The sequence below is a fragment of the Hemitrygon akajei genome, chromosome 5 (genome assembly GCF_048418815.1).
Source record: "Hemitrygon akajei chromosome 5, sHemAka1.3, whole genome shotgun sequence".
Lineage (NCBI taxonomy): Eukaryota > Metazoa > Chordata > Chondrichthyes > Myliobatiformes > Dasyatidae > Hemitrygon > Hemitrygon akajei.
Window position 1 is genome coordinate 33,667,151 of NC_133128.1, and position 24,323 is coordinate 33,691,473.

General features: G+C 38.6%; 1 protein-coding gene across 7 annotated transcripts in view; it reads right to left on the reverse strand.

The window, feature by feature from the left end:
• LOC140727614 (sentrin-specific protease 7) overlaps nt 1-24,323 on the reverse strand; it is a 90,449-nt gene that overhangs the window by 27,619 nt on the left and 38,507 nt on the right. For 5 of the 7 annotated variants that reach the window (XM_073045202.1, XM_073045201.1, XM_073045200.1 and 2 more), the window contains 6 exons: nt 23,648-23,860; nt 13,040-13,152; nt 9,597-9,790; nt 7,493-7,856; nt 5,015-5,205; nt 2,983-3,141 (listed from right to left, as the gene is read on the reverse strand). In XM_073045202.1, the coding sequence (XP_072901303.1) occupies nt 2,983-3,141; nt 5,015-5,205; nt 7,493-7,856; nt 9,597-9,790; nt 13,040-13,152; nt 23,648-23,860 (1,234 nt within the window). The remainder of the gene's footprint in view (nt 1-2,982; nt 3,142-5,014; nt 5,206-7,492; nt 7,857-9,596; nt 9,791-13,039; nt 13,153-23,647; nt 23,861-24,323) is intronic. The other 2 variants (XM_073045204.1, XM_073045205.1) reach the window with 1 other exon arrangement.

Sequence of the window (24,323 nt, forward strand, 5' to 3'; positions counted from 1 at the left end):
GTATGGTTACTAAGTTTCTGGTTGACACTACAACTGGTTTAATGCAGTGAAGATCATTTATGATTACAGTAGGACCTCAATCAACAAGGCAGATAGAACTTAACTCACTAAGTTGAACTGGGGCAAAACATACACAGTCAAAGGCAGGGCTCTGGAGAATGTTGCTAAACAGAAAGACTAAGGGAAACAGGTATGCAAGTTATCTGAAAGTGGCAACAGAAGTAGACAGGGTGCTGAAGGTGCTTAGCATGCTTGTCTTCATTGGTTAGGGAACGAAGTACAAGAATAGGGACGTCATGTTACAATTGTACAGGGCATAGTGAGAAAACATTTAAAGAGTATTTTGCATGGTTCTGCACACAAAACTATACAAAGGATGCCATTATGCTGGAAAGCATGCAGAAAAGAAATACATATATGTTACAAAGACTGGACAGCTTGAGTTACGAGCAGAGACCGATAGGTTGGGTCTTTTCTCCTGAAGCTTAGGAAGCTGAAGGCGTGACCTTAAAGGGGTATATATAATAGTGAGGGGCACAGATAGAGTGAATGACCACAGTTGTTTTTCAAAGGTAGGGAAGTCCAGAACTTGACTACATAGATTTGAGGTCAGAGGGGAAAATTTTAAAGAATATTTTTCCACACCAATACATATGATGTATTATGTGTGGAAGGCTGTTCTTTAGACTGGAGGCCTTCAAACAATGTTGTGTTGAAAGGATCAGTGCTGGGTCCATTGATGTTCATGTGGGTATGCAAAACAAAATGCAAACATTCAAGGAAATAAGACAAGTATATTGATAGGAAAGCTTCGGAGGGATGTGGGCCAAATGGGAATAGCTCAGACAGGTAACTTGATCAGTATGGATTATTTAGTCAGAGGGTCTTTTTCTGAGCTTTATGACTTTGTGCGATAATTGGCAATAAGATAAATTGATTTTGAATAGTATCCAGGGGCTCAAAAATCAGTAAATTACAACAGTAAAACTTGTTTTATCCTATCTTATAAAAACAAGATATATTGTAAATACAGTGGATTCCAGTGAATATGGACACATCAGGACCAGTACATTTTGGCCCAATTAAGCGGCTGCTCCAATCAGCTGAAGTCTCATGGAAATAGTTAAAAAGATATATTAAAAAAGACAATTTACTGTTAAACTGAGTAACAAATTATGTACTTAAATGAAATACTGAAATTAAAACACTATTAATACTACTACAGTACTATAAAACTGTATTAGTACCCAATAGTTATTGGAGGAACTAATTTAACGCACATTACCGTGTCCTTTTGATTGGCTGTAAATGAAAAAAATCAGTACAAACACATAGTGTAGATAATGAACTGCCTTCATACAATGCTTTCGATGAATGCACTTACAAATCATCATTTTCATTGTACTACTCAGATGATTGTTGATGCCTTCAAATTCCCTGTGGTTCCTAACTTGAAGTAGTGAAATTATTTCATTTTCACTCCTTCCAGCATCTCCAAGCTGAGTGCTTAAAACTGCAGTGAGCAAAACTGTTCTGAATTGTCTTAATGCTTTATTTCTCACCAACTAACAGTAACAAAAATCACTGCTTTTTGAAGGCAAGCTCATGCAACTGAAACTAGTTAAAAACTGTTCATGTTAACCATGGTGTTGTCTCTCAAGACCACACAAGTGTACGTGTTTGACAATAGTTAGAAACTGTTTGGCAAGAGTCTCCTGTCCTAATTAAGCAGCATAATATCCCAAATAAATCCTGGCTATTTTCTTGATTAGTTCTTGTTCTTTAGCTGCCTTGATATATCAATGGCCCAATTAACTGGAATCCACTGTATTTGAAAAACCTGGATGGTGCTGGGATCAAGTTATTCATGAAACATGGTCAAATTTTTAAAATAAAAATGTCTAAAAAACACAAAGGGGAAACAAAATTGGACTAAACAGATGGATTGCAAGCTCTGTGACTGTCCTTCTAGGTCCTATACGTTTGATGCAATAATGCACAGAGAGACCAAGATGTGCACAGTACAGATTTCTCCCCTACTTATGAACCTGTGACTTACGTACAGCCTATACATATGAACAGGCCAGCTGCGCAAAGGCTGTGGCATTTTCTACTGCCTGCAATCACCATTCACAGCAACATTTCTGACTTCCAAACTGTTCAGTTCAGAAGGTCACAGTACAGGCACATTTCTATAAAGGACCTGTAGTATCAAAAGACTTTCAACTTGGATTTGGATATCATTTCCACAATCTTTAATTATACTCAAATGGCCAACAGATAACTCATGCAAAAGCTATGTTCTTGAAGCCCATTTCTAAGCAACTTAGTTGGTACCCCCATAAACTGTTCTCATACTAAAACATAACTCGGGTGCTGTAACTCTTCCTCATCATACCCTGATCATACCCAATAACTAATGATTTGAAGCACTGACCAACACCCGCACTAACAACCCCAATTAACAATCCTCCCTCACCACCAATGAATAAACGAATTCCATTCTACAAACATATAACCTGAACTAATGATCCCACTTTCCCAAAAAGATCACACACCATCACCTCTCGGGTAACTCCTGTTCCAAACTCAGTAGCCATCTGACAATCTCCAAACCGCTCCTTTCTGCTCTTCTTTTCTATCCTCTGCAATATCTCACCTCGGTTTAGTCTAATTTTCTGTGCATACTCTACACTCACTGAATTTCTAAGCAGTGGATGCAGGAACAAATTCAATATGCAATGCAGCATATGTTTCATGAATCTTTGTAGGCACTGTCCAAATTCTAGCCATCACTGCTGCACATCCAGTGAAGTCTTCTCACTGTGGCTCTCCACTGGTAATTCAAAGCACAACATGAATACCTTCAAGTGGCACCGCAACACACGCATTGCCAAATGAATTGCAAAGCCTTTGAGAAACATATTTCTCTCTCCCCAATGTCATACAAGACAAATAAAACATTTAAATAAAATCTCATACCACAATGGAACCTTGTTCATTTCCTTCAATTTCTCCCATGTGCAGAGCCGCAAAAGTGAGATCCAATGTTGATTTTGCCATCGTGCTGGTTTCCAAAGAACCATCAATACTTTGTACTGCCTCAGATAACTTATTCTGCTCATTCATTTCACTTGCATCCTGAACATAAATTAACAACTTTAGTGAAGACATGTACTTCAGTTTGATTTTTATGGAAAATAAACAATGTCATTTGCTTTTTACCCTACTCAGATTGTTGATTTTTGTTGACTTTACCAGGTATGGTAAATGAATGGTATTAATTTCCAAATGGGGTGTTGACTTCAGAGATGAATGATGCCAATTTTGAAAGCATCTTTTGAAAGATGTATCTACTTGCTTAGGCTGATGTTTTTTAATTATGAATTACAGAAAAGTGATGAACTGTGAATGACAGTCAAAACTCACAGATTTTGCAGCTTCAATTTAAAAAAAAATCAAAACAAGATCCTTAACAGAACATTATCGTTAATGCCTAGTGTAAGTGTGAATATATTATTCCTGATCATTTGCAAATTATAGTAAGTTAATAATAAAGGAATTTTTTGCAGCAATATTGTGAAGGACCCCACGCACCCCTCATATAAACTCTTCTCCCTCCTGCCATCTGGCAAAAGGTACCAAGGTATTCGGGCTCTCATGACCAGACTGTGCAACAGTTTCTTTCCCCAAGCATTCAGACTCCTCAATACCCAGAGTCTAGACTGACATCTACATCATTTATTATTATACCGAAATTTGTCCTCTACTGTGCCTATTGTCTCATTTATTAATTATTTATTAATTAATTATTGTACACTGTTTCATGCACTTTATGCAGTCCTGTGTAGGTTTGTAGTCTAGTGTAGTTTTTACCATATAACCATATAACAATTACAGCACGGAAACTGGCCATCTCTGCACTTCTAGTTCGTGCCGACACTTACACTCACCTAGTCCCACTGGCCCGCACTCAGCCCATAACCCTCCATTCCTTTCCTGTCCATATACCTATCCAATTTTACTTTAAATGACAATACTGAACCCGCCTCTACCACTTCTACTGGAAGCTCATTCCACACAGCTACCACTCTCTGAGTAAAGAAATTCCCCCTCGTGTTACCCTTAAACTTTTGCCCCCTAACTCTCAAATCATGTCCTCTTGTTTGAAACCCCCCTACTCTCAATGGAAAAAACCTATCCATGTCACCTCGATCTATCCCCCTCATTGTTTTAAATACCTCTATCAAGTCCCCTCTCAACCTTCTACACTCCAAAGAATAAAGACCTAACTTGCTCAGCCTTTCCCTGTAACTTAGGTGCTGAAACCCAGGTTGCATTCTAGTAAATCTTCTCTGTACTCTCTCTATTTTGTTGATATTTTTCCTATAATTCGGTGACCAGAACTGTACACAACACTCCAAATTTGGCCTTACCAATGCCTTGTACAATTTTACCATTACATCCCAACTCCTTTACTCAATGCTCTGATTTAAAAAGGCCAGCATACCAAAAGCTTTCTTCACCACCCTGAGATTCCACCTTCAGGGAACTATGCACCATTATTCCTAGATCACTCTGTTATACCGCATTCTTCAATGCCCTACCATTTACCATGTATGTCCTATTTGGATTATTCCTACCAAAATGTAGCACCTCACACTTATCAGCATTAAACTCCATCTGCCATCGTTCAGCCCACTCTTCTAATTGGCCTAAATCTCTCTGCAAGCTTTGAAAACCTACTTCATTATCCACAACACCACCTACCTTAATATCATTTTGTGTTGTTTTTACATAGTCTAGTGTAGCCTTGAGTTGTCTCACACAGTCTAGTGTAGTTTTGTGTTTTTTCATGTAGCACCATGGTCCTAAGGAACATTGTTTCGTTTTTACTATGTACTGTACCAGCAGTTTATGGTCGAAATGACAATAAAAGGTGACTTGACTTGATAATCAAAATGCCTCTTAAACGTTATCAAAAGGATTTCTGAACAAAGTCTGAAATAGTTACCTGTCCCATTATATATGGTTTTACACTCTCTGGCTCCCTCTTTTCTGAATGAGTCTCAGCTTCTCTTTTGCAGTTGTCAGCTGACGGAGACTTACTTCCCAGCCGTAAACGTTTAATCTCTGGAGTTAATGTGGTGAACTGAAGACCAGATTGCACTTTATCTGTGTCTTCATCGTCACTGGAAAGCACAACTGAGATACAATGTGGGGAGGAAGAAAACAATCAGATTAATTTAAGCTAATACCTTGGAGGCAGACTAACATTTTTTCCAACTGCAGTTCAATGTGATTTGGCAATGAGTTATTAAATACAAAGATCTTTCAGTGTTGGTAGTTTCCTATTTCTTGGGTGAGAGGGCTGGTTGGAGAAAACAAGATTTCATTTAAGCTGACTTAAAATCCACACAAGGTTAACTAGCATTGATAATTCTGCATTTGGTCTTTTATTTTTGAGGGGTAATCACAAGCAATATTTGGCCCCAAATCTCTATTGTAGAATTCCTAAAATACTGTACAAAGCACAAATCTAATTCTTATATACTAGCTACCAGTAATTAAATATGTTAACATACTTCAGTATCAAATAACAATTAGTCTCTGCTGGGTTTAATTTTAATATTCATATATACACATTTTTTTTTACTTCTGTTAAACAGGCCTAGTCAAGAAAGAGACTCACATAGGGATTGAAGACCTTGTGTGAACTATCAGGTGCAAACCATTGTGCAATCAATCTGGTGCTTCTCTGTACCCAATTAGGTCAGAACCAGAACTTGGCTGTTACATATTGGTGAAGTGGAAAATAAAGGAAACAGGTCACTTGCAACAGGATGAGGATGGACATATTGGTCAGACTTCTACTGGACTACTGATGCACAACCATCTCACTCATGGAGAAGTTTTAAACACTTCTATTTAAGAGATTTTTAAATTAAAAACATTACACAAAACTATAATTCTTAAAAAGCTTAACTGACTTTTGGCTTTCTTTTCTACAGCCTTACCGTTCCCATTGAATTCAAAAGGGCTGTGGATCCTGTGCTAGATCTCATTGGTACAGGATCCAAACTCAGCTTCCCCATTTGGGAAATCTCTACAAGCTTGAGATCCACTTCTGCACTATCAACAGATAGTAAGCCCAAGACTTACAGGGATTTAAACACATAAATAGTGGCAGCTCTGTTCAGAACCACAGGCAGTTACAAATCAAAATCCAGCCATTTGCAAACACGAGGAAATCTGCAGATGCTGGAAATTCAAGCAACACACACAAAATGCTGGTGGAACGCAGCAGGCCAGGCAGACCATAAGACAAAGGAGCAGAAGTCGGCCATTCGGCCCATTGAGTCTGCTCCACCATTTCATCATGAGCTGATCCAATCTCCCCTTTAGTCCCATTCCCCCGCCTTCTCACCATAACCTTTGATTCCCTGACTACTCAGATACCTATCAATCTCTGCCTTAAATACACCCAATGACATGGCCTCCACTGCCACCCGTGGCAATAAATTCCATAAATTCACCACCCTCTGGCTAAAAAATTTTTTTCTGCATCTCTGTTCTGAATGGGCGCCCTGCAATCCTCAAGTCATGTCCTCTATTGCTAGACTCCCCATCATGGGAAACAACTTTACCACATCCACTCTGTCCATGCCTCTTAACATTCGAAATGTTTCTATGAGGACCCCCTCATTCTCCTAAACTCCAAGGAGTACAGTCCAAGAGCAGTCAAACGTTCCTCATATGTTAACCCTCTCATTCACAGAATCATTCTAGCGAATCTTCTCTGAACCCTCTCCAACGTCAGCACATCCTTTCTTAAATGAGGAGCCCAAAACTGCACACAGTATTCCAAGTGAGGTCTTACCAGTGCCTTATAGAGCCTCAACATCACATCCCTGCTCCTATACTCTATTCTTCTAGAAACAAATCCCAACATTGCATTCGCCTTCTTCACCACCAACTCAACCTGGAAATTAACCTTAAGGGTATCCTGCACGATGACTCCCAAGTCCCATTGCATCTCAGAACTTTGCATTCTCTCCCCATTTAAATAACAGTCTGCCCTTTTATTTCTTCTACCAAAGTGCATGACCGTACACTTTCCGACATTGTAATTGACATTGACAGGAGGGGGTTCTCCTATCCTGTCTTCTATCATTTAGCATTTCCCCCTCCTACTTTCAAATCTCTTACTATCTTTTCTTTCAGTTAGTCCTGACAAAGGGTCCCAGCCTGAAACGGCAACAGTATTTCTTCCTATAGATGCTGCCTGGCCTGCTGTGTTCCACCAGCATTTTGTGTGTCCATTTTTATGCAGCTGCATTAGAAGAACCTTTCAATAGACCGAAGACTTGACTTTTCCTTAAAGTCTGGTTATCAACATATTCAGACTTAAAACAACTCGCTGAGAATTTATCATAGGTATTTTAGTTACAAGAAACTTTTGAGGCATCAACTACCACAAAATAATACTCACTTGGCTCATTCGAAAACACTGCTGGCTTTAATGACTTAATCTGGGGACTCAACGTAGGCAAACGTGGAAACAATGCTCCAGTTTTCTGTCCATTTGGTACTGGAGCACATGGGGATTCCCTCCAATTAATATCAGCATCGGGGGCTGAATGGTTATGAAGTGATTCTTGGTCTCTGTGATTGGAGCTTTGCTGATTTACATTCAATGGAGAAAATGATTCTTGCTGAAGATCAGATTTCATTTTTGTAATCTCTGTGAGTGTATCTTTTCCTTCTGGGTTATTATTAAAGCACTGACAATTTTCAGTCTGCTCTTTGCATGTTAGACAGATGAGCAGTTTCTTCAACAAATCCTCATCACTTTTCTGAAAAAAAAACGAATATTTTTAGCTTAAACTGGAATGATCCATTAACCTTTTGCTTGAGCAAATATTATTTTTTTATACATTACATATTTAATTCAATTCATTTATTAAATTATGAGAATACTTTATCAAACAACTCCCAAACCTGGGATCACTGGTGATGATTTTTCAGCAGCTCACAAAACTACATGATATACTTCTGTGCTATAATAGCTACAATCCATAGCCTGTAATTTTCCTTTATTAAATGTTCTTTTAAACCGTCTAAATGGACCAGCGACTGCACGATCTCCTGAAGGATTTGGTGAACTTGACTCATGAGAATACAGGTACAGCCAGGGCAGCCACTGTTTTGGGTCGACACTGCATTGAGGTACAAGAGCAAAAAACAAACCCAAGCTCAGCTCCACTACTCTGGCAAGCTAGATTAAAGTGTTCCACAGCCTATAGATGCGCTTTCAAGGACTCTGCAACTTGTGTTTCTCTTTCCTTGTGTTTGCACAAGATGTTGCCTTTATCACACTGGTAGTTTATCCATCTGTGTGCAGATTTTCATTGATTCTACTGTGTTTCTTTGCGTGAATGCCCACGGGAAAATTAATCTCAGGGTAGTATATAGTGACATAGTTACTTTGATCCTAAAATTTAGATAAAGCTTCACCATTTATCGATTTATAAATCAATAAACTAGTTTATACTGGTTAAAACCGGTTTATATGGTTAAAAACTGGCTAAAACAGGTTTTAAACCAGTTTATACCGGTTAAAACATGTTTAAACCAGTTTATACTGGTAAAAACCAGTTTTAAACCAGTTTATACTAGTTAAAACTGCTTTAAACCAGTTAATACTGGTTAAAACTGCTTTAAGCCGCTTTAAACCGGTTTATACTGGTAAAAACAAAACTGGTTAAAACCGGTTTATACTGGTAAAAACTGGTTAAAATTTAAAACCGGTTAAAACTGGTTTATACTGCTTAAACCCGCTTTATACCAGTTGAAACCAGTTTAAACCAGTTTATACTGGTAAAAAAACGGTTTAAAACTGGTTTATACTGGTAAAAACCGGCTAAAACCGGTTTATACTGGTAAAACCAGTTAAAACTTAACTGGTAAAAACCAGTTTATACTGGTCAAAACTGGTTAAAACTTAAAACCGGTTAAAACTAGTTTATACTGCTTAAACCCGCTTTATACTGGTTAAAGTATAAAGAGTCCTGACGAAGGGTCTCGGCCCGAAACGTCGACAGCGCTTCTCCCTATAGATGCTGCCTAGCCTGCTGTGTTCTACTAGCATTTTGTGTGTGTTGTTGCTTGAATGTCCAGCATCTGCAGATTTCCTCGTGTTTGCTCTTTATACTGGTTAAAACCGGTTTATACTGGTTAAAAACCGGTTAAAACTTAAGACTGCTTAAACCAGCTTATGCTGGCTAAAACTGGTTTATACTGGTAAAAACCGGTTAAAACTTAACTGGTAAAAACCGGTTTATACTGGTCAAAACTGGTAAAAACGAACTGCATCCTATCAGAGTGACTATAACTTTGTCTATTTGCCCCAATTCCTTTAGGCTCTCAAATATGATGTTGCTTTGGATGCTTTGCTCATTAAAGATGACATATACATTCAAGTTACTGTTCTGAACAAAAAACAACAAAGCAACTTACCTGATATGCAAGTTACTTGAGCAAGTTATTTAAAATAAAATAGTCATAAGAGACAGCAAACGATATTTGTGGCCAACCTGTGAATATGCAGCTCCATTAACATCTCTTCTGATAGGATTACCCTGCACTTCAGCACACAATCTTTTCTTCTTGGGGCTTGGAACAGGTGAATCTGTCAAAGTGTCTTTATGAAGGCCTATTTTTCCTTCATTTATTTTTATATGTTCACATAGTTGGTCTCTTTTTTCTGTCTGTTTTATCTTACAAATGTCTGCAAAGAAACAAAGACACCATTTCTTTAGGACGGTATTTACTCATAACTTCACTGTACTTCAGTCACTCAATTCAAATGCTGAAGAAAGTGAGCTGCATTAATCCTGTTGGCATTATGTATTTTATCTGATTTAAAAATGCAAGCAAAGTACATAATCTGGTCAATACATCACTACTGCTTGTGGGATCTTGTGGCAAATTTGCCGCTAGGTTTACTACACCAGATTTCAAAAATACAGCACCAGCCATGTGATTTCTGAGATTGTGAAATGCAACATTTTTTAAAAAGTATCCATTCCTTATTGTGGCAGATCATTATTTATTTTTATTACTATTTATTGATGCACATTGCAGAGTACAACCACCTGGCCCTTTGAGCCACTGCACAGGAGTCCCCCAATTTAATCCTAGCTTAATCACAGGACAATTTACAATGACCAATTAACCTACCAACCAGTACGTCTTTGGAATGTGGGAGGAAACCGGGGCACCTGGAGGAAACCTTTACAGTCATGGGGAGAAGGTATAAACTCCTTACAGGCAGCAACGGGAATTGAACCCGGGTTGCTGGTACTGTGAAGTGTTGAGCTATCCATGAAGCTACTGTGCCGCTCCATTCTGCAGCTGGAGCCAGACTGGAATCATGACTACAAGATTTAATGACTATAAACTTAAGACACTGATAGCAACCAGCTTACTGAAAGTGGAGATTTAAAACAAAGTGTTGAATGGCATAAAGGTTTTGCAAATTATTGGTGACCAAAACTGTATACAGTACTCCTAATGCGGCCTCACCAATGACTTGTACAACAAGGTTCTAACTTCGTATCCTATCTATTGATGGCCAGTGTTCCAAATGCTCTTTTCACTACACTATCCATGTGTAGCATCGCTTTCAACAAACAATGCTCTTGTAATCGCAAGTGCCCGTGTTCCACCACACTCCTTGTGTCCTACCATTCATAGGACAAGTCCTATGTTGATTTGAATTTCCAAATTGCATCACCTCACACTTATCTATATTGAAATCTATCTAGAAACATTGAAAACGTAGAAAATCTACAGCACAATATAGGCCCTTTAGCCCACAATGCTGTGCCGAACATGTACTTACTTTAGAAATTACCTAGAGTTACCCATAGCCCTCTATTTTTCTAAGCTCCGTGTACCTATTCAAGAGTCTCTTAAAAGACCCTATCGTATCTGCCTCCACCACCATTGCTGGCAGCCCATTCCACGTACTATGCACTCTCTGCACAATAAAACTTACCCCTGACATCTCCTCTGTACCTACTCCCCAGCACCTTAAACCTGTGCCCTCTTGTGGCAACCATTTCAGCCCTTGGAAAAATCTCTGACTATCCACACGATTTGTGACTCCTTGGCCCAGATCCCTTAACTTAAAAAGATTCCTTTATAATCTACGACATATATGTCAAACTCAAGGTCCGCGGGTCAAATCCGGCCCGCGGTGGAATTATCTTTGGCCCGCGAGATAATATCTAATTACTATTAAAGCTGGCCCCAGTAATCGAAGCGCCTATGGCGTATGATATGGCTAATGCTGAATTTATTCAGGTACCAGGTTTTCAGGGTTTTTAGTGTTTATTCGGCAGTCTTGCTCGGCAGTCTTCTTCATAAGAAACGGAATTTGTAAAGTGAAACACTTTGTAGTTATAGCAGAGACTGAGACACATGAGAGCAGGCTGAAAAAACGGAGGCAATGAAAGCTGCATTCGCAGGTGTCCGACTGATCCGGCCCGCATGAAGCTGCATTTTGCTCAATCCGGCCCATGACCTAAAATGAGTTTGACACCCCTGATCTACGATATCCTTCTTCACCATCAAGTACACCGACTACTTTTGTGTCACTCACAAACTTGCTGATCAAGCCTTGTACATGTACTACATTCAGAAACGAGTTATTTAAGCAAACTCCCAATTCTAAATCTACCGGTGCCAGAAGTATTTTTTGTATTATGGGCTAAGTCTGAGAAAAACAGCCTAAATGTGCTATTCTCCAAACTTGTACACAGGAGTATGAACAATTCCAGAGTGAAAAACCAAGTTGCTTGGGGCAATTTAACATGAGGGTTAGCATCTGTAGAGGTAAATAGACATATGACGTTTTGGGTCGAGATCCTTTATCTGGACTGAAGGGGTACAGTGGAGATAAAGGTGATGGGGAGTGGTGGTGATGAGCAAGTGGTGGATCCAGCTGAGGAGGACTTGATTAGCAAATCGAGTGTGTTGGGGGAGGAGGGGAAGGGTGGAAATGTGACAAGTGGCAATAAAGGGCTGCAGATTATGGAGTCTGATAAGAAAGGAAGGTAAAGAATGACACTAAATAAAGAAGGGCTAATCAGCTGATGGGAACAGTGGTTTGGGAGAATAGCAGGAGCAGAATATTGAGGGTGTTGGGTCAGATGACAGAATTAACCGGAACTTTAAAAAGGAAGAGAGTTACATGTGTCACATTCTAAGATAATTCCAGTTAGGGTATCCCACAATGAGCTGTTATGGCACGTATCATAAAGAACAAGAATCATTCCAATTCTGTTTCTGCTTTTTAACATTTACTCTTACCAACTTATTGTAGGTTATTCAAACAAAATTCAACAAGACAGATAAGGAGGCAAAAAAGGTGACTATTATGGGATACAAGTGCAGTCTACAAAATACTTGGAAGCAAATAGATGGGTAATGATAGGATTACACAGAATACCGAATTACGCAATGATGGGACTATGGTTCAGGTCCACTTTTATGGTATAGCCTGCAGATATCAGAGCTAACTCATACAAGATTAATAACTGATTAGGACAAAGGAAATCCATGGAAACAAACAATGGAAAAAAGCAATGTAAAAAGTTTTACAAGTCATTCAATCTCGTGCTTTTCTAACCAAATAGGCAACAATTTATTTACAAGTGAGAAGGCACAGAATGCAAATCTGTAAATTAAGATTTAAATTTTTCCATCCAGATTGATAGCTATATTTGCAATAGCTTTGACCTAATCATTCATGAACTGACACTAGTAAACTATAGAATATATAATGAGATCAATGACTGATTAAGCATTGATTTGTCTTTATTTCAGATCTTAAGTTAATGTTCAGATTTTTAGCATTAAGGGCAAAATTGTAGTTTATGCTACTTGCATCATAACTTCCACAATAGTTAACATAAATATAAAATACATTTTGAAATTAGCACATTCACACACAATACTGAATTCTACACACCTCTGACTTTTTCTGAGTTTCTTAATGGTGAATTAACATCTTCTTTTGGTCTGACTGAATTTTCGTTCTGCTTCCAACTACGACATTCCAATTTCCTCTCGGCCTTCACCTCACTGTAAATGACCAAACTCAACAGTAATATTGAGGAAAAACATCAACATTGTTACATAAGAGAAACCCTGCAATAGTGACAACTGTTTCAATAAACACCTAACAGCAGAAAATAGATTCTAGTACTGTTGGGACTATTTTCACTGGCAGCTTAGAGAAATAAATTGCAAATTACAGTGAGTCGTTAACTGGACTGAAGTATGTTTACAATACAGTTGGTTTCTCATTTTACTACACACATTTTTCTAACATTGCTTAAATTTGCATAAAAGTTTATGTAAGGCAGTTTAAATATTACTAAGTGCTTGGCTGGGGAATAAAATGATTAAGAAAAAGGAGATGCATTAATTATAAGGAAAAAATCAATGCTGAAGAATACACTCCATTTAGTATACAGACTGTGGGAATTAAAACGAAAGCTTTAAAAATTTACATTTAATAGTGTAATCAGAAACTTGGTTGCAAATGGGAAAAGACTGGTTAAACACACATAACATTACAGGTCTCTCCTGATTCATAAACATTCACTTAACTGTTCTTTGATTTTATTGAATTTGTTATTTAATGAAAGTTTCGCCTAATAAAACAAATCATAGCACAATAGGAGACAGATCTTTCAATCACAGTCCTTTTCATGGGGTTAATGGGATAGAGCTTGTGAAATAAAATGCTATTTAAAATGGCAAAAAAAATCAAACACCTGCCCTTTACTATTTGGCAACTTTGGAACTTGCAAGTTTCAACTTGGATGTTTTGGCTTGTCATAACTAGCATGGCTTGCTTTTGATTTACTGCATCCACACTAGGAGGAGACCCATCAGCTTCTGATCACCACTTAAGATTTTACTGTATCTGGAACTCTTATGAATTTTCATTTAATAAATGGTTCTTTACAAACCTAACTCCTTTGTTAACCGGAGAAGATCCGTACAGGAAACTTCTGCTTTACAGGGAAAATGCATGAACATATTGTGATATTCTGTAACACAAAGCTTCATCATCTGCATGTGTGTCAAGAAATGCTGGCTGAAAAAATATATTTAGTATTTATTTATTTACTTTTTCTTCACATAAATTCCATGATATTGAATTTATTCCATTTCTCAAAAGTTTTAGGTGTTGATTTGTGAATTCAGTAAGGGCAAATTCCCATTACTGGAATGGCTTTAATGTTTGGGTCACCTGTATAATACTTTAGCAAGACAAGGTACCTGAGAAGAGAAGTAATATATAATATAGGATATATACCAAGACAGATTTACTTTTGTAAAATTACAGAATGGTGAAAAAGACTAAACATAATCGTGAGATTGTGAGGGAAATGCAAAAGGAAATCTTTAGGAAAATCTGGATCACAATAAGAAGTGTTATTCAACTAATGCAATACACCAGCAAAAATAATTAACTGATGGGTACCTTTAAATTAGCCTCAGCTAAGATAAGAAAACTAATAAAAATTAGAGTACAAGTTTAAAATAAGAGTAGATTTTAGTAAGAGGAATATAGTTGTTTTAGAAAACAGGTAGTTAGGCCTTCAATATTTAATAAATTGTGTTGAATCAGATCTGCCATTTGGGATCCTCTCTATCTGGATTTGCCTGCCTTGGATATGGACAGCTGAACCCACTGACCTTCTGCAGTTGGGAATCAGGAGGGTAGTAAGATTCAGGGAATTTAGCACCAGATGGGTCTTAGTAGGCCTGACCCTAGAAGGTGCAGACACACTCCCAAAAGAGGCAAAGCTGATAATCCCAGCATCGCTTCAAAAATCTGTAAACATCTTTGATGTTCCGGTACATTTTAAAACCTTTAAATTGAGGTAAATTTTTTAAAAGTTAATTCAAATGTATCACAACACATAAGATAATCCACAGTATCATCCAGCTTCATTTATTTTCACTTAATATTTTCAGTAAGCAAGCAGAGAACCACACAAGTGGGACCTGTTTACTTGTGTAATGTGGGAATAAAAATCCCTAATCTATCCTGCAGAAAAGTATCCTGACTCTATTGACATGACTAATTCACATCATGAAAATGGTATAACAAGCTTTAAAACTAAACTTCTCATTATACTATCAATTACTTTTCAATTGCATTTATGATTCTGAGAGCGCAATACTATGTTACTGCCTTTCAACCATGGATTAATGTTACAAACTTTCTTTTTCATAACAGAAAACTGTCTGTAAAGTATTAAAGTTAATGTAAAGTATTTTACATTAAAGCAAAAGCTTCGTCTGTCTACTTTTATCATCATGTTACCAACATAGCAAAATGTAAAATAGGAAAGCATGTTAGTCAAGTCAGCAATGCAATTCCAGTCTAGTTTCTTACTATTATTCTGAGGAACAAGCAGAAATAAATATCACAATAGTACTTCATTTTTGTATTAACTGCAACTATTTTGAAAACTCTTATCAAAACTATACAACTTAAGTTACAATTCATACTGTATTAATTATTCTATACAGATATGAGGTATTTATATATTACATATGCAATGACTGAATTCAGTAGAGTACTTTTTAATAGATGGGGTACACCAAGAAAGTGGGGGCAAAAAATACTAAATTGGGCTTGGAATATTCAATTCACGTAAAAGGGAAAGGATTTTTATTTTAAAAATCATAAAAATACTTTTGAGACGTTGCATTCTGATTAACAAATGCACAACAGGACTGCTGGAATGCACTGCTGAAAAGGTGTGGACAAATGATCTGGCATCTTTCTCTATTTCACCCCTTCAGCTCAATAACACAAAACTCTATGCTGCTGTGTAGTTCAGTGGAGTGTATGCTAAGGTGGGTATCAATTGCTGTTGAAATACTATCAACTGTGAATGTTGCCCTTTACTTTTTGTAAAATTCTGTTGGACTACAAGCAAAAAGAACTATGCTTAACTGAACATTGTTGGCAACCAAACATCAAAGGCTAGGTGTGTACAATGCAATCAAAACAAAGCAGGTCTTCCCATATCCACCTAATTGCCTTTGCATGCAATGTGTGAAAAAATATGGCATACTTGGTGTTCACACACATGACTGAAATGACCAAGGTATGAAAGTAATTGCAGATACACAAAGGGTTGAAAATAACTCTGAAATGTGTAGCTTAGTTTAAATTATTCTCTGACCTTGGCAATCCATTTTCAAACTTTTCATCACTAAGCGAGGAGATATCAGTATGTATACTGTTCATTTGTGGTGTGTCCTGTGAAAGGGCACTTATCAATCACCAAGCATTCAGAGGACACCACTGAACAGCACACTGATGATGTCTCCTCATATGGTGAGGAAACATTTGCCACTGGATTATCAAGTTCAGAGAACAGCACAACCCAACCATACAAAGCGTTACCTCTTTGTATGAATTATATACAGTGCCTATAAAAGGTATTCACACCCCCCCCCCGGAAGTTTTCATGTTTTATTGTGTTACAACATTGAATCACAGTGGATTTAATTTTGCTTTTTGACACTGATCAACAGAAAAAGACTTTTGTGTCAAAGTAAAAACAGATCTCCACAAAGTTATCTAAATTAATTACAAATTTAAAAAAACAAAATAACTGATTGCTTAACTATCCACCACCCTTTAATATGACACTCCAAATCAACACTGGTGCAGCCAAATGGTTTCAGAAGTCATAATTAGTTAAATGGAGATCTGTTTTTGGAGACGATATTTCAACTGATTGTAGTAAAAATACATCTATATCTGGAAGGTCCAACTGCTGGTGAGCCAGTATCCTGGCAAAAACTATACCATGAAGGAAAAAGAACACTCCAAGCAACTCCACAAAAAGGTTATTGAAAAGCACAAGTCACTGAATATGTCAGAGTACAGTTAAGACAATCAAGAAATGGAAAGAATATAGCACAACTGTAAATCTACCTAGAGCAGACAGTCCTCAAAAACTGAGTGACTGTGTAAGGAGGGGACAAGTGAGGGAGGCCACCAAGAGACCCATGAAAATTCTGGAGGAGTTACAAACTTCAGTGGCTGAAATGAGAGAGACTGCGCATACAACTGTTGTCCGGGTACTTCACAGCTTTATGGGAGAGTGGCAAAGAGAAAGCCACTGTTAAAAGAACTCACATGAAATCTCAGCTAGAGTCTGCCAGAAGACATGTGGGAGAATCTGAAGTCAGCTGGAAGGAAGCTCTATGGTATGGAGAAACCAAAATTTAGCTTTTTGGTCATCAGACTCAACACTGCACATACCATCCCTCCCCTGAAGCATGGTGGTGGCAACATCAAGCTGCAGAGATGATCCACTGCAGCAGACCCTGGAAGGCTTGGGAAGGTAGAGGGTAAAATGAATGCAGGGAAATGCAGGGAAATCCTGGAAGAAAACCTGATGCAGTCGGCAAGAGAACTGTATCTTGGGAGAAGATTTGTTTTTCATCAAAACAATGACCCCAAGCATAAAGCCAAAGCTACACAGGAATGGCTTAAAAACAACAAAGTTAATGTCCTGGAGTGGCCAAGTCAGAGTCCAGACCTCAATCCAATTAAGAATTTGTGCTGGACTTGAAAAGGGCTGTTCACTCACAATCCCCATGCAATCTGACAGAGCTTGAACAGTTCTGTAAAGAAGAATGGGGAAAATGCCAGTGTCCAGATGTGCAAAGCTGATAAAGACCTATCCACACAGACTCAAGGTGTATTTGATGCCAAAGGTGCATCTGCTAAATACTGACTTGAAGGGAGTGAACACTTTGTTTTATATTTATAACTAATATAGATCACTCTAAAGAGATCAGTTTTCACTTTGACAAATCTTTTTCTGTTGATCACTGTCAAAAAAGCAAAATTAAATCCACTGATTCAATAGGAAGAAGTACAGTCAACATTTCAGGCCAAGAACCTTCGTCAGGACTAACTGAAAGAAGAGATAGTAAGAGATTTGAAAGTAGGAGGGGGAGGGGAAAATGCGAAATGATAGGAGAAGACAGGAGGGGGAGGGATGAAGCTAAGATCTGGAAAGTTGATTGGAAAAAAGGGATACAGAGCTGGAGAAGGGAAAGGATCATGGGACGGGAGGCCTAGGGAGAAAGAAAGGGGAAGGGGAGCACCAGAGGAAGATGGAGAGCAGGCAAGGAGTGATTGTGAGAGGGAGAGAGAGAGAGAAAGGAGACAGAGAAGGTTAGAAAATAATAAATAAGGGATGGGGTAAGAAGGGGAGCAGGGGCATTAACAGACGTTAGAGAGATCAATGTTCATGCCATCAGATTGGAAGCTACTCAGACTACCGCTACCCAGTGTTGTTCCTCCAACCTGAGCGTGGCTTCATCTTGACAGTAGAGGAGGCCATGTATTGACATATTGGAATGGGACGTGGAATTAAAATGTGTGGCCACTGGGAGATCCCGCTTTCTGTGGCGGACAGAGCGTAGGTGTTCAGCCAAACTGTCTCCCAGCCTGCGTCGGGTCTCACCAATATATAGAAGACCGGACGCAGTATACCACACCAGCCGACTCACAGGTGAAGTGTCGCCTCACCTGGAAGGACTGTCTGGGGCCCTGAATGGTGGTGAGGGAGAAAGTGTAAGGGCAGGTGTAGCACTTGTTCTGCTTACAAGGATAAGTGCTGGGAGGGGGATCAGTGAGAAGGGATGGAAGGGATGAATGGATAAGGGAGTCGCGTAGGGAGCGATCCCTGCTGAAAGCAGAAAGTGTGGGTGGGGAGGGAAAGATGTACTTGGTGGTGGGATCCCGTTGGAGGTGGCGGAAGTTATGGAGAATTATGTGTTGGACACGGAGGCTGGTGGGGTGGGCAGGATCCCATCCCATCCACCATTCAGGGCCCCAGACAGTCCTTCCAGGTGAGGCGACACTTCACCTGTGAGTCAGCTGGTGTGATATACTGCGTCCGGTGCTCCCGGTGCGGCCTTCTATATATTGGTGAGACCCGACGCAGACTGGGAGACTGTTTCGCTGAACACCTACGCTCTGTCTGCCAGAGACAGCAAGATCTCCCAGTAGCCACACATTTTAATTCCACGTCCCATTCCAATATGTCAATCCATGGCCTCCTCTACTGTCAAGATGAAGCCACACTCAGGTTAGAGGAACAACACCTTATATTCCTTCTGGGTAGCCTCCAACCTGATGGCATGAACATTGATTTCTTAACGTCCATTAATGCCTCTCCTCCTTCTCTTACCCCATCCCTTATTTATTATTCCTTTCCCCCCCCCCCCCGCTTTTTCCTCTCGCTCTTCTCTCTCTGTCCCTCTCACAATCACTCCTTGCCTGCTCTCCATCTTCCTCTGGTGCTCCCCTCCTCTTTTCTCCCTAGGCCTCCCATCCTAAGATCCTTCCCCTTCTCCAGCTCTGTGTCCCTGTTGCCAATCAACTTTCCAGATCTTAGCTTCATCCCTCCCCCTCCTGTCTTCTCCTAAAATTTTGGATCACCCCTTCCCCCTCTCAAATCTCTTACTACCTCTTCTTTCAGTTAGTCCTGACAAAGGGTCTTAGGCCGAAAACGTTGACTGTACTTCTTCCGATAGATGCTGCCTGACCTGCTGCGTTCCACCAGCATTTTGTGTGTGTTGCTTGAATTTCCAGCATCTGCAGATTTCCTCATGTTTCCACTGATTCAATGTTGTAAAACAATAAAACATGAAAACTTCCAAGGGGAGGGGTGAACTCCTCTATGAAACTTTCAATGGGATTAATCATATAAGATAAAGAAAAATCTGGTGTACAGGGTACCCTATTTTTCCATTTTCCACCTTCGTAACATGCAACAGTTGACAAACCTGGAATCCAGAAATATTATGGTGTAGATGACAAAATTTGGGAGAATGCAGTGTTCTTGGAGAATTGTAGGGCATTGGTAGAATTCAAATATTCATACAAATTAAACCAGTATGGAATATGTTAAGTGCAGAAACGTTTTAGGAAAAATTTACAAAATAAAAATGAAATTTTATCTGATCCAGGTAAAAACATGCAAGTATATCAGGCATCTTAATGCACTAGTGAATATTTTTAGATAGATTGTTAAAATAATTCACATTCCTCAAAATTTTACATCAATCAGGAATACAGTTACAATATCTGCATTTTTATCCAAGAAAACTGCAACAACAATTTTCTTCTTTTGTGTAAATAAATTTGTTAATAAGACTTGCTCTCAGAATTAGAAAACTCATCATCTTAGACATAGACTGAACAGCATTAGGAAACAAGGAGATACACTATTAACAAAAGCTACCTCACCAACTTCAGTGAAGAATTTATAATATAAACCAGACCACCAATGAAAAATTGCATTGTAAATTATAACAATGAGGAATTCTGCAGATGCTGGAAATCCAAAGCAACACCCACCAAATACTGGAGGAACTCAGCAAGTTTGGCAGCATCTAGGGAAAAGAGTAAACAGTCGATGTTTTGGGCCAAGGCACTTCTTCAGGAAGGAAGAGGGAGGAAGTCTGAATTAAAAGGTGGGGGGGGGGGGGGGGGGGGGAGGTAAAGAAGCTGGTTGGAAAGTGATAGGTGAAGCCAAGTGGGTGAGAAAGATCAAAGGCTGGAAAATAAAGAATCTGATGAGAGGAGAGTGGACAATAGAAGGGAGGAAGCCAACCTTGCATTTTGTATGTATTGTATATTATATTTTTGAAAACATGTTAGTATCAGGCTGAAGTTCAATTCAATCCAAGCATCACCCACAGATTATTCCATAGTAGATTCTCTGGATGTACAAATTGTTGTAAGGTAAAGGTCACAACCAATTTAGTCCAAACAAGAAGAATTTATTGAATATAAATTGGAGCAAATGGAAGATGAACTATGCAAGAGGCATTCCAGGGTTAATAGTCGAAAGATTAAAATTTAATATAAGCAGTGATCAGATTATATTCACATTCCAATGTTGATTTCCTGAAAATCCAACTTAAATATATCATTTTGTAACCATTCTTACTGAAGGATGGTTAAAAAGTATGTAGTTCTAGCACTTAAACTGCCGTACAAGCATACTACCAATGTTATTGTTCCTTTGCACGCCTTGCGGCACATCAGGCAGCATTTCTGCTATTTCCTTAGCATTTGTCTGGTTTTTACAAGGCCACGTTGCTAGCTCAACACTCAACCAGCACAGGTGGAAAGCGTGCAAGGAGCCGACCAGATTCGAACCTGGGAACATTTGCCTTGAAATCCGGTGCTGATGCCACGACACTACCGACCAGCTAATTCTATCAATGGTAATTAAATTATGATGCTTTGGTTAACTCAAGTATCATATCACATTAACTGAGAAAAAATGTCTATCTTTTTGGGCCACTAATATCATTGGCGTTAAAATCTATTGAATGCTAACAAGTTGCTTCCTAGTAGTTTGAAAAGGAAATTTGGTTAAGAGGAGGAGAAAGAAAGGAAACAGGCAGAGCAGCAGACTACAACAAAGTGCACAATCCCCGTGACTAAATGAAATAAATGAGTGACTTTTGGGGTTTCAATACAAAACTGCAATTGATCTTTTTAAACTTCACATGTGATGTACAAACCAAATGTTGAAGGAAACTGTTAAAGTGTGCTTAGGAAGGAAGTGCAATCACGTATCCCTGATTTCTGTATACTTCTGACAACCTTAGGTATTATTTTTAGAGGGATGAAAAATGTACAAGTCCAAATATTGCACATATAGTGGAAATATTCTACGATAAAGATAACCTATGCTCTATAAAAGATTAAGTGAGTGTGCATGAATGTCAGCAAAACTGAAATAAATTTAAATCATAAATGTCTTAAGGAGAGTGCCAGTAAAGTATAAAATAGCTTTGGTAATGTCTAGACAATCATGCTTTTCCAAAGTGGATGCTACATGTGGCTGCTACAAAGTAGGTCAAGGATATAACAACTTCCAATCTCCTACCAAATACCACACTTCTGTATATTTTTAAAAGAGTCTTCCTGATTTCTTTTACAGCCAGACTAATATGTGATATAGTTTCATAAACGTTTGCGGCTAAGCACACTGGAAATTTATGTAAAGTTTGTAGAATGAAAGAAAAAATCAGATATCTCTGAGAAAAAAAATGACTTGCATAAAATACAGGGAAAGCTCACAATACAATTTTAAAAAACAATGCAGATTTACTGAAATAATTGTCTGAAATCAAAGGTATCAAACTAGCAGCAAGCTCAAAATCAAAAATGGATGTTTTTGGTCAAGTTCTCAATTTGAGGTCTCACTGCAACCTCTAAAACTGTTTCACAGCTGTAGTGATAATAAACATCAACTAGTGTCAAGGCAGCAACCACCAAGTTCATCTGTCAGGAGGCAACTTGCCAAGAAGCCATGGAGAACTTTGCCAGCGGAAGACAATGTGAGGCAAGCATGGCACAGTAGGATTTTCTAATAGATGTACTATATCCCAAAATTATGAAGTTTCCTTGGCAGGCTTTTTCTTTGTGATTTCAAGACAAAAGTATATGACAGACATAATTCATTTTAAATCCGTCAATCCCAAGGTATCGTTGTGTGATGGAGGATTTACTTTCATCTGGAATGCCAGTATAAACAGCAGAAATTTTTGAACAGCTTTACTAGTATTGAAGGAGATAAAATAGAGTGCAGCCTCGCCATCTAGTGGTCGTGGCCTGCAACTACAACAAAACGTTCATCTGCTGTATAAAATATAATTTTTTCACCCGCCCCCCCCCCCAGGTTAAATGATGACATTGTAAACAACAAAAATATGAATAGAAAATGTTCATTTCTAACATGTTACTTATAATAAAAAAGTATATATTAAAAAGTGCGTTAAAATTATCAGGCTTCAACCGGAGATGCATTGGTTAGCGAAAGCTTAGCAGATTAAGACAAGGCAAATCAGATTCCAAAACAGGGAATACAATAGAATGGTTCCATCTTGGAGAACAGTAGAAAAGATCCATTTTGGCCAGGAAGATCAATAGGGAGGGGGAAGCTAACCAAAAGCATGGATTCCAAGTAGGTATAATAATGACAAAAACAAAATTACTTCAGAAGGTGTAAATGTTGAGTGCAATGTTAGATCAATGGACATATCCTACAGCACATTTAAAGCTAGGAATACAATTTATATATTGTACAAACAATAGGTGACAATGATGCACAGATCACTGTCAAGCGCCATGGTAATGCAGAAGTTAATACAATGCTATCAGAGCTCAGGTTGTTCAGGAGTTCAATTCCAGCGCCATCGGTAAGGAGTTTCTACATTCCCTCCGAGTGTGTGGGTTTTCTACGATGCTCCAGTTTCCTTCCACATTCCAAAAACATATCGGTTAGTAGGTTAATTGGTCATTGTAAATTATCCTGTGACTAGGCCTGGGTTAAATAGGTGAGTTGCTGGGCCTTGTGGCTCGTTAGGCCAGAAGGGCCTGTTCCACGCTGTATCTCTAAATAAAGTCTTCGCAGATTTTACAAAGAAACAAAACTGATGCCATAGCATTTGTGCATTCTGCAGCAGTTAGAAGCGTAGCTCGTGAACCCACCTGCTGGATAAAATGTTGGACTGACTATCGGGACGAGATGTTTTGATTTCCTCCTGACAATTAATTGTTAGCTCACTGGTTGCTGATGTGTGATGCCTTGTATGAGAAGTATCAGCATTTTCAACATTGCTGCAGTCTCCTTTATGTAGGTGCAGCAAATGTTTTCTTCCTGAATCTGTCATCAGCACATCTCTGAGTACAACTCTGGGTTCCCTGTTGTAAGCAAAGTGCAACAAACATTTTATTTTAGAAAATATACTAATGGAAGTACTGCCAAAGTAAAATGAAGTTGGACAGGGAAATTAAAGGGCAGAATACAATGAAACAATGAGGTTTCATATAGCAAATACTAGTTTCTGTACAGTTCAGATCAATTCTCTGTTAATTTTTTGGAGTGCTTAATGCTTTCTATGTATTATGGAACAGTGAGTGGAGAAGATTTGCTACTGGAGCTGTAGAGTTGGACGAAGTAGCCACTGAAGGAGGAAGATAAATGTAGGTCCTGGATGGGTGAAGCTTTTTAACAGTTGCTGCTGTTACATTCATTCAAGCATGGAGAAAACTTTCAATGCACTTCTGACACACTGATCCAGCCTTGTAAGATGGTGGAAAGGCATTGCTGAATCCAATGACAAAGAGCATCCATTCTCTAATCTGCTCCTTTAGCCAGATTAAT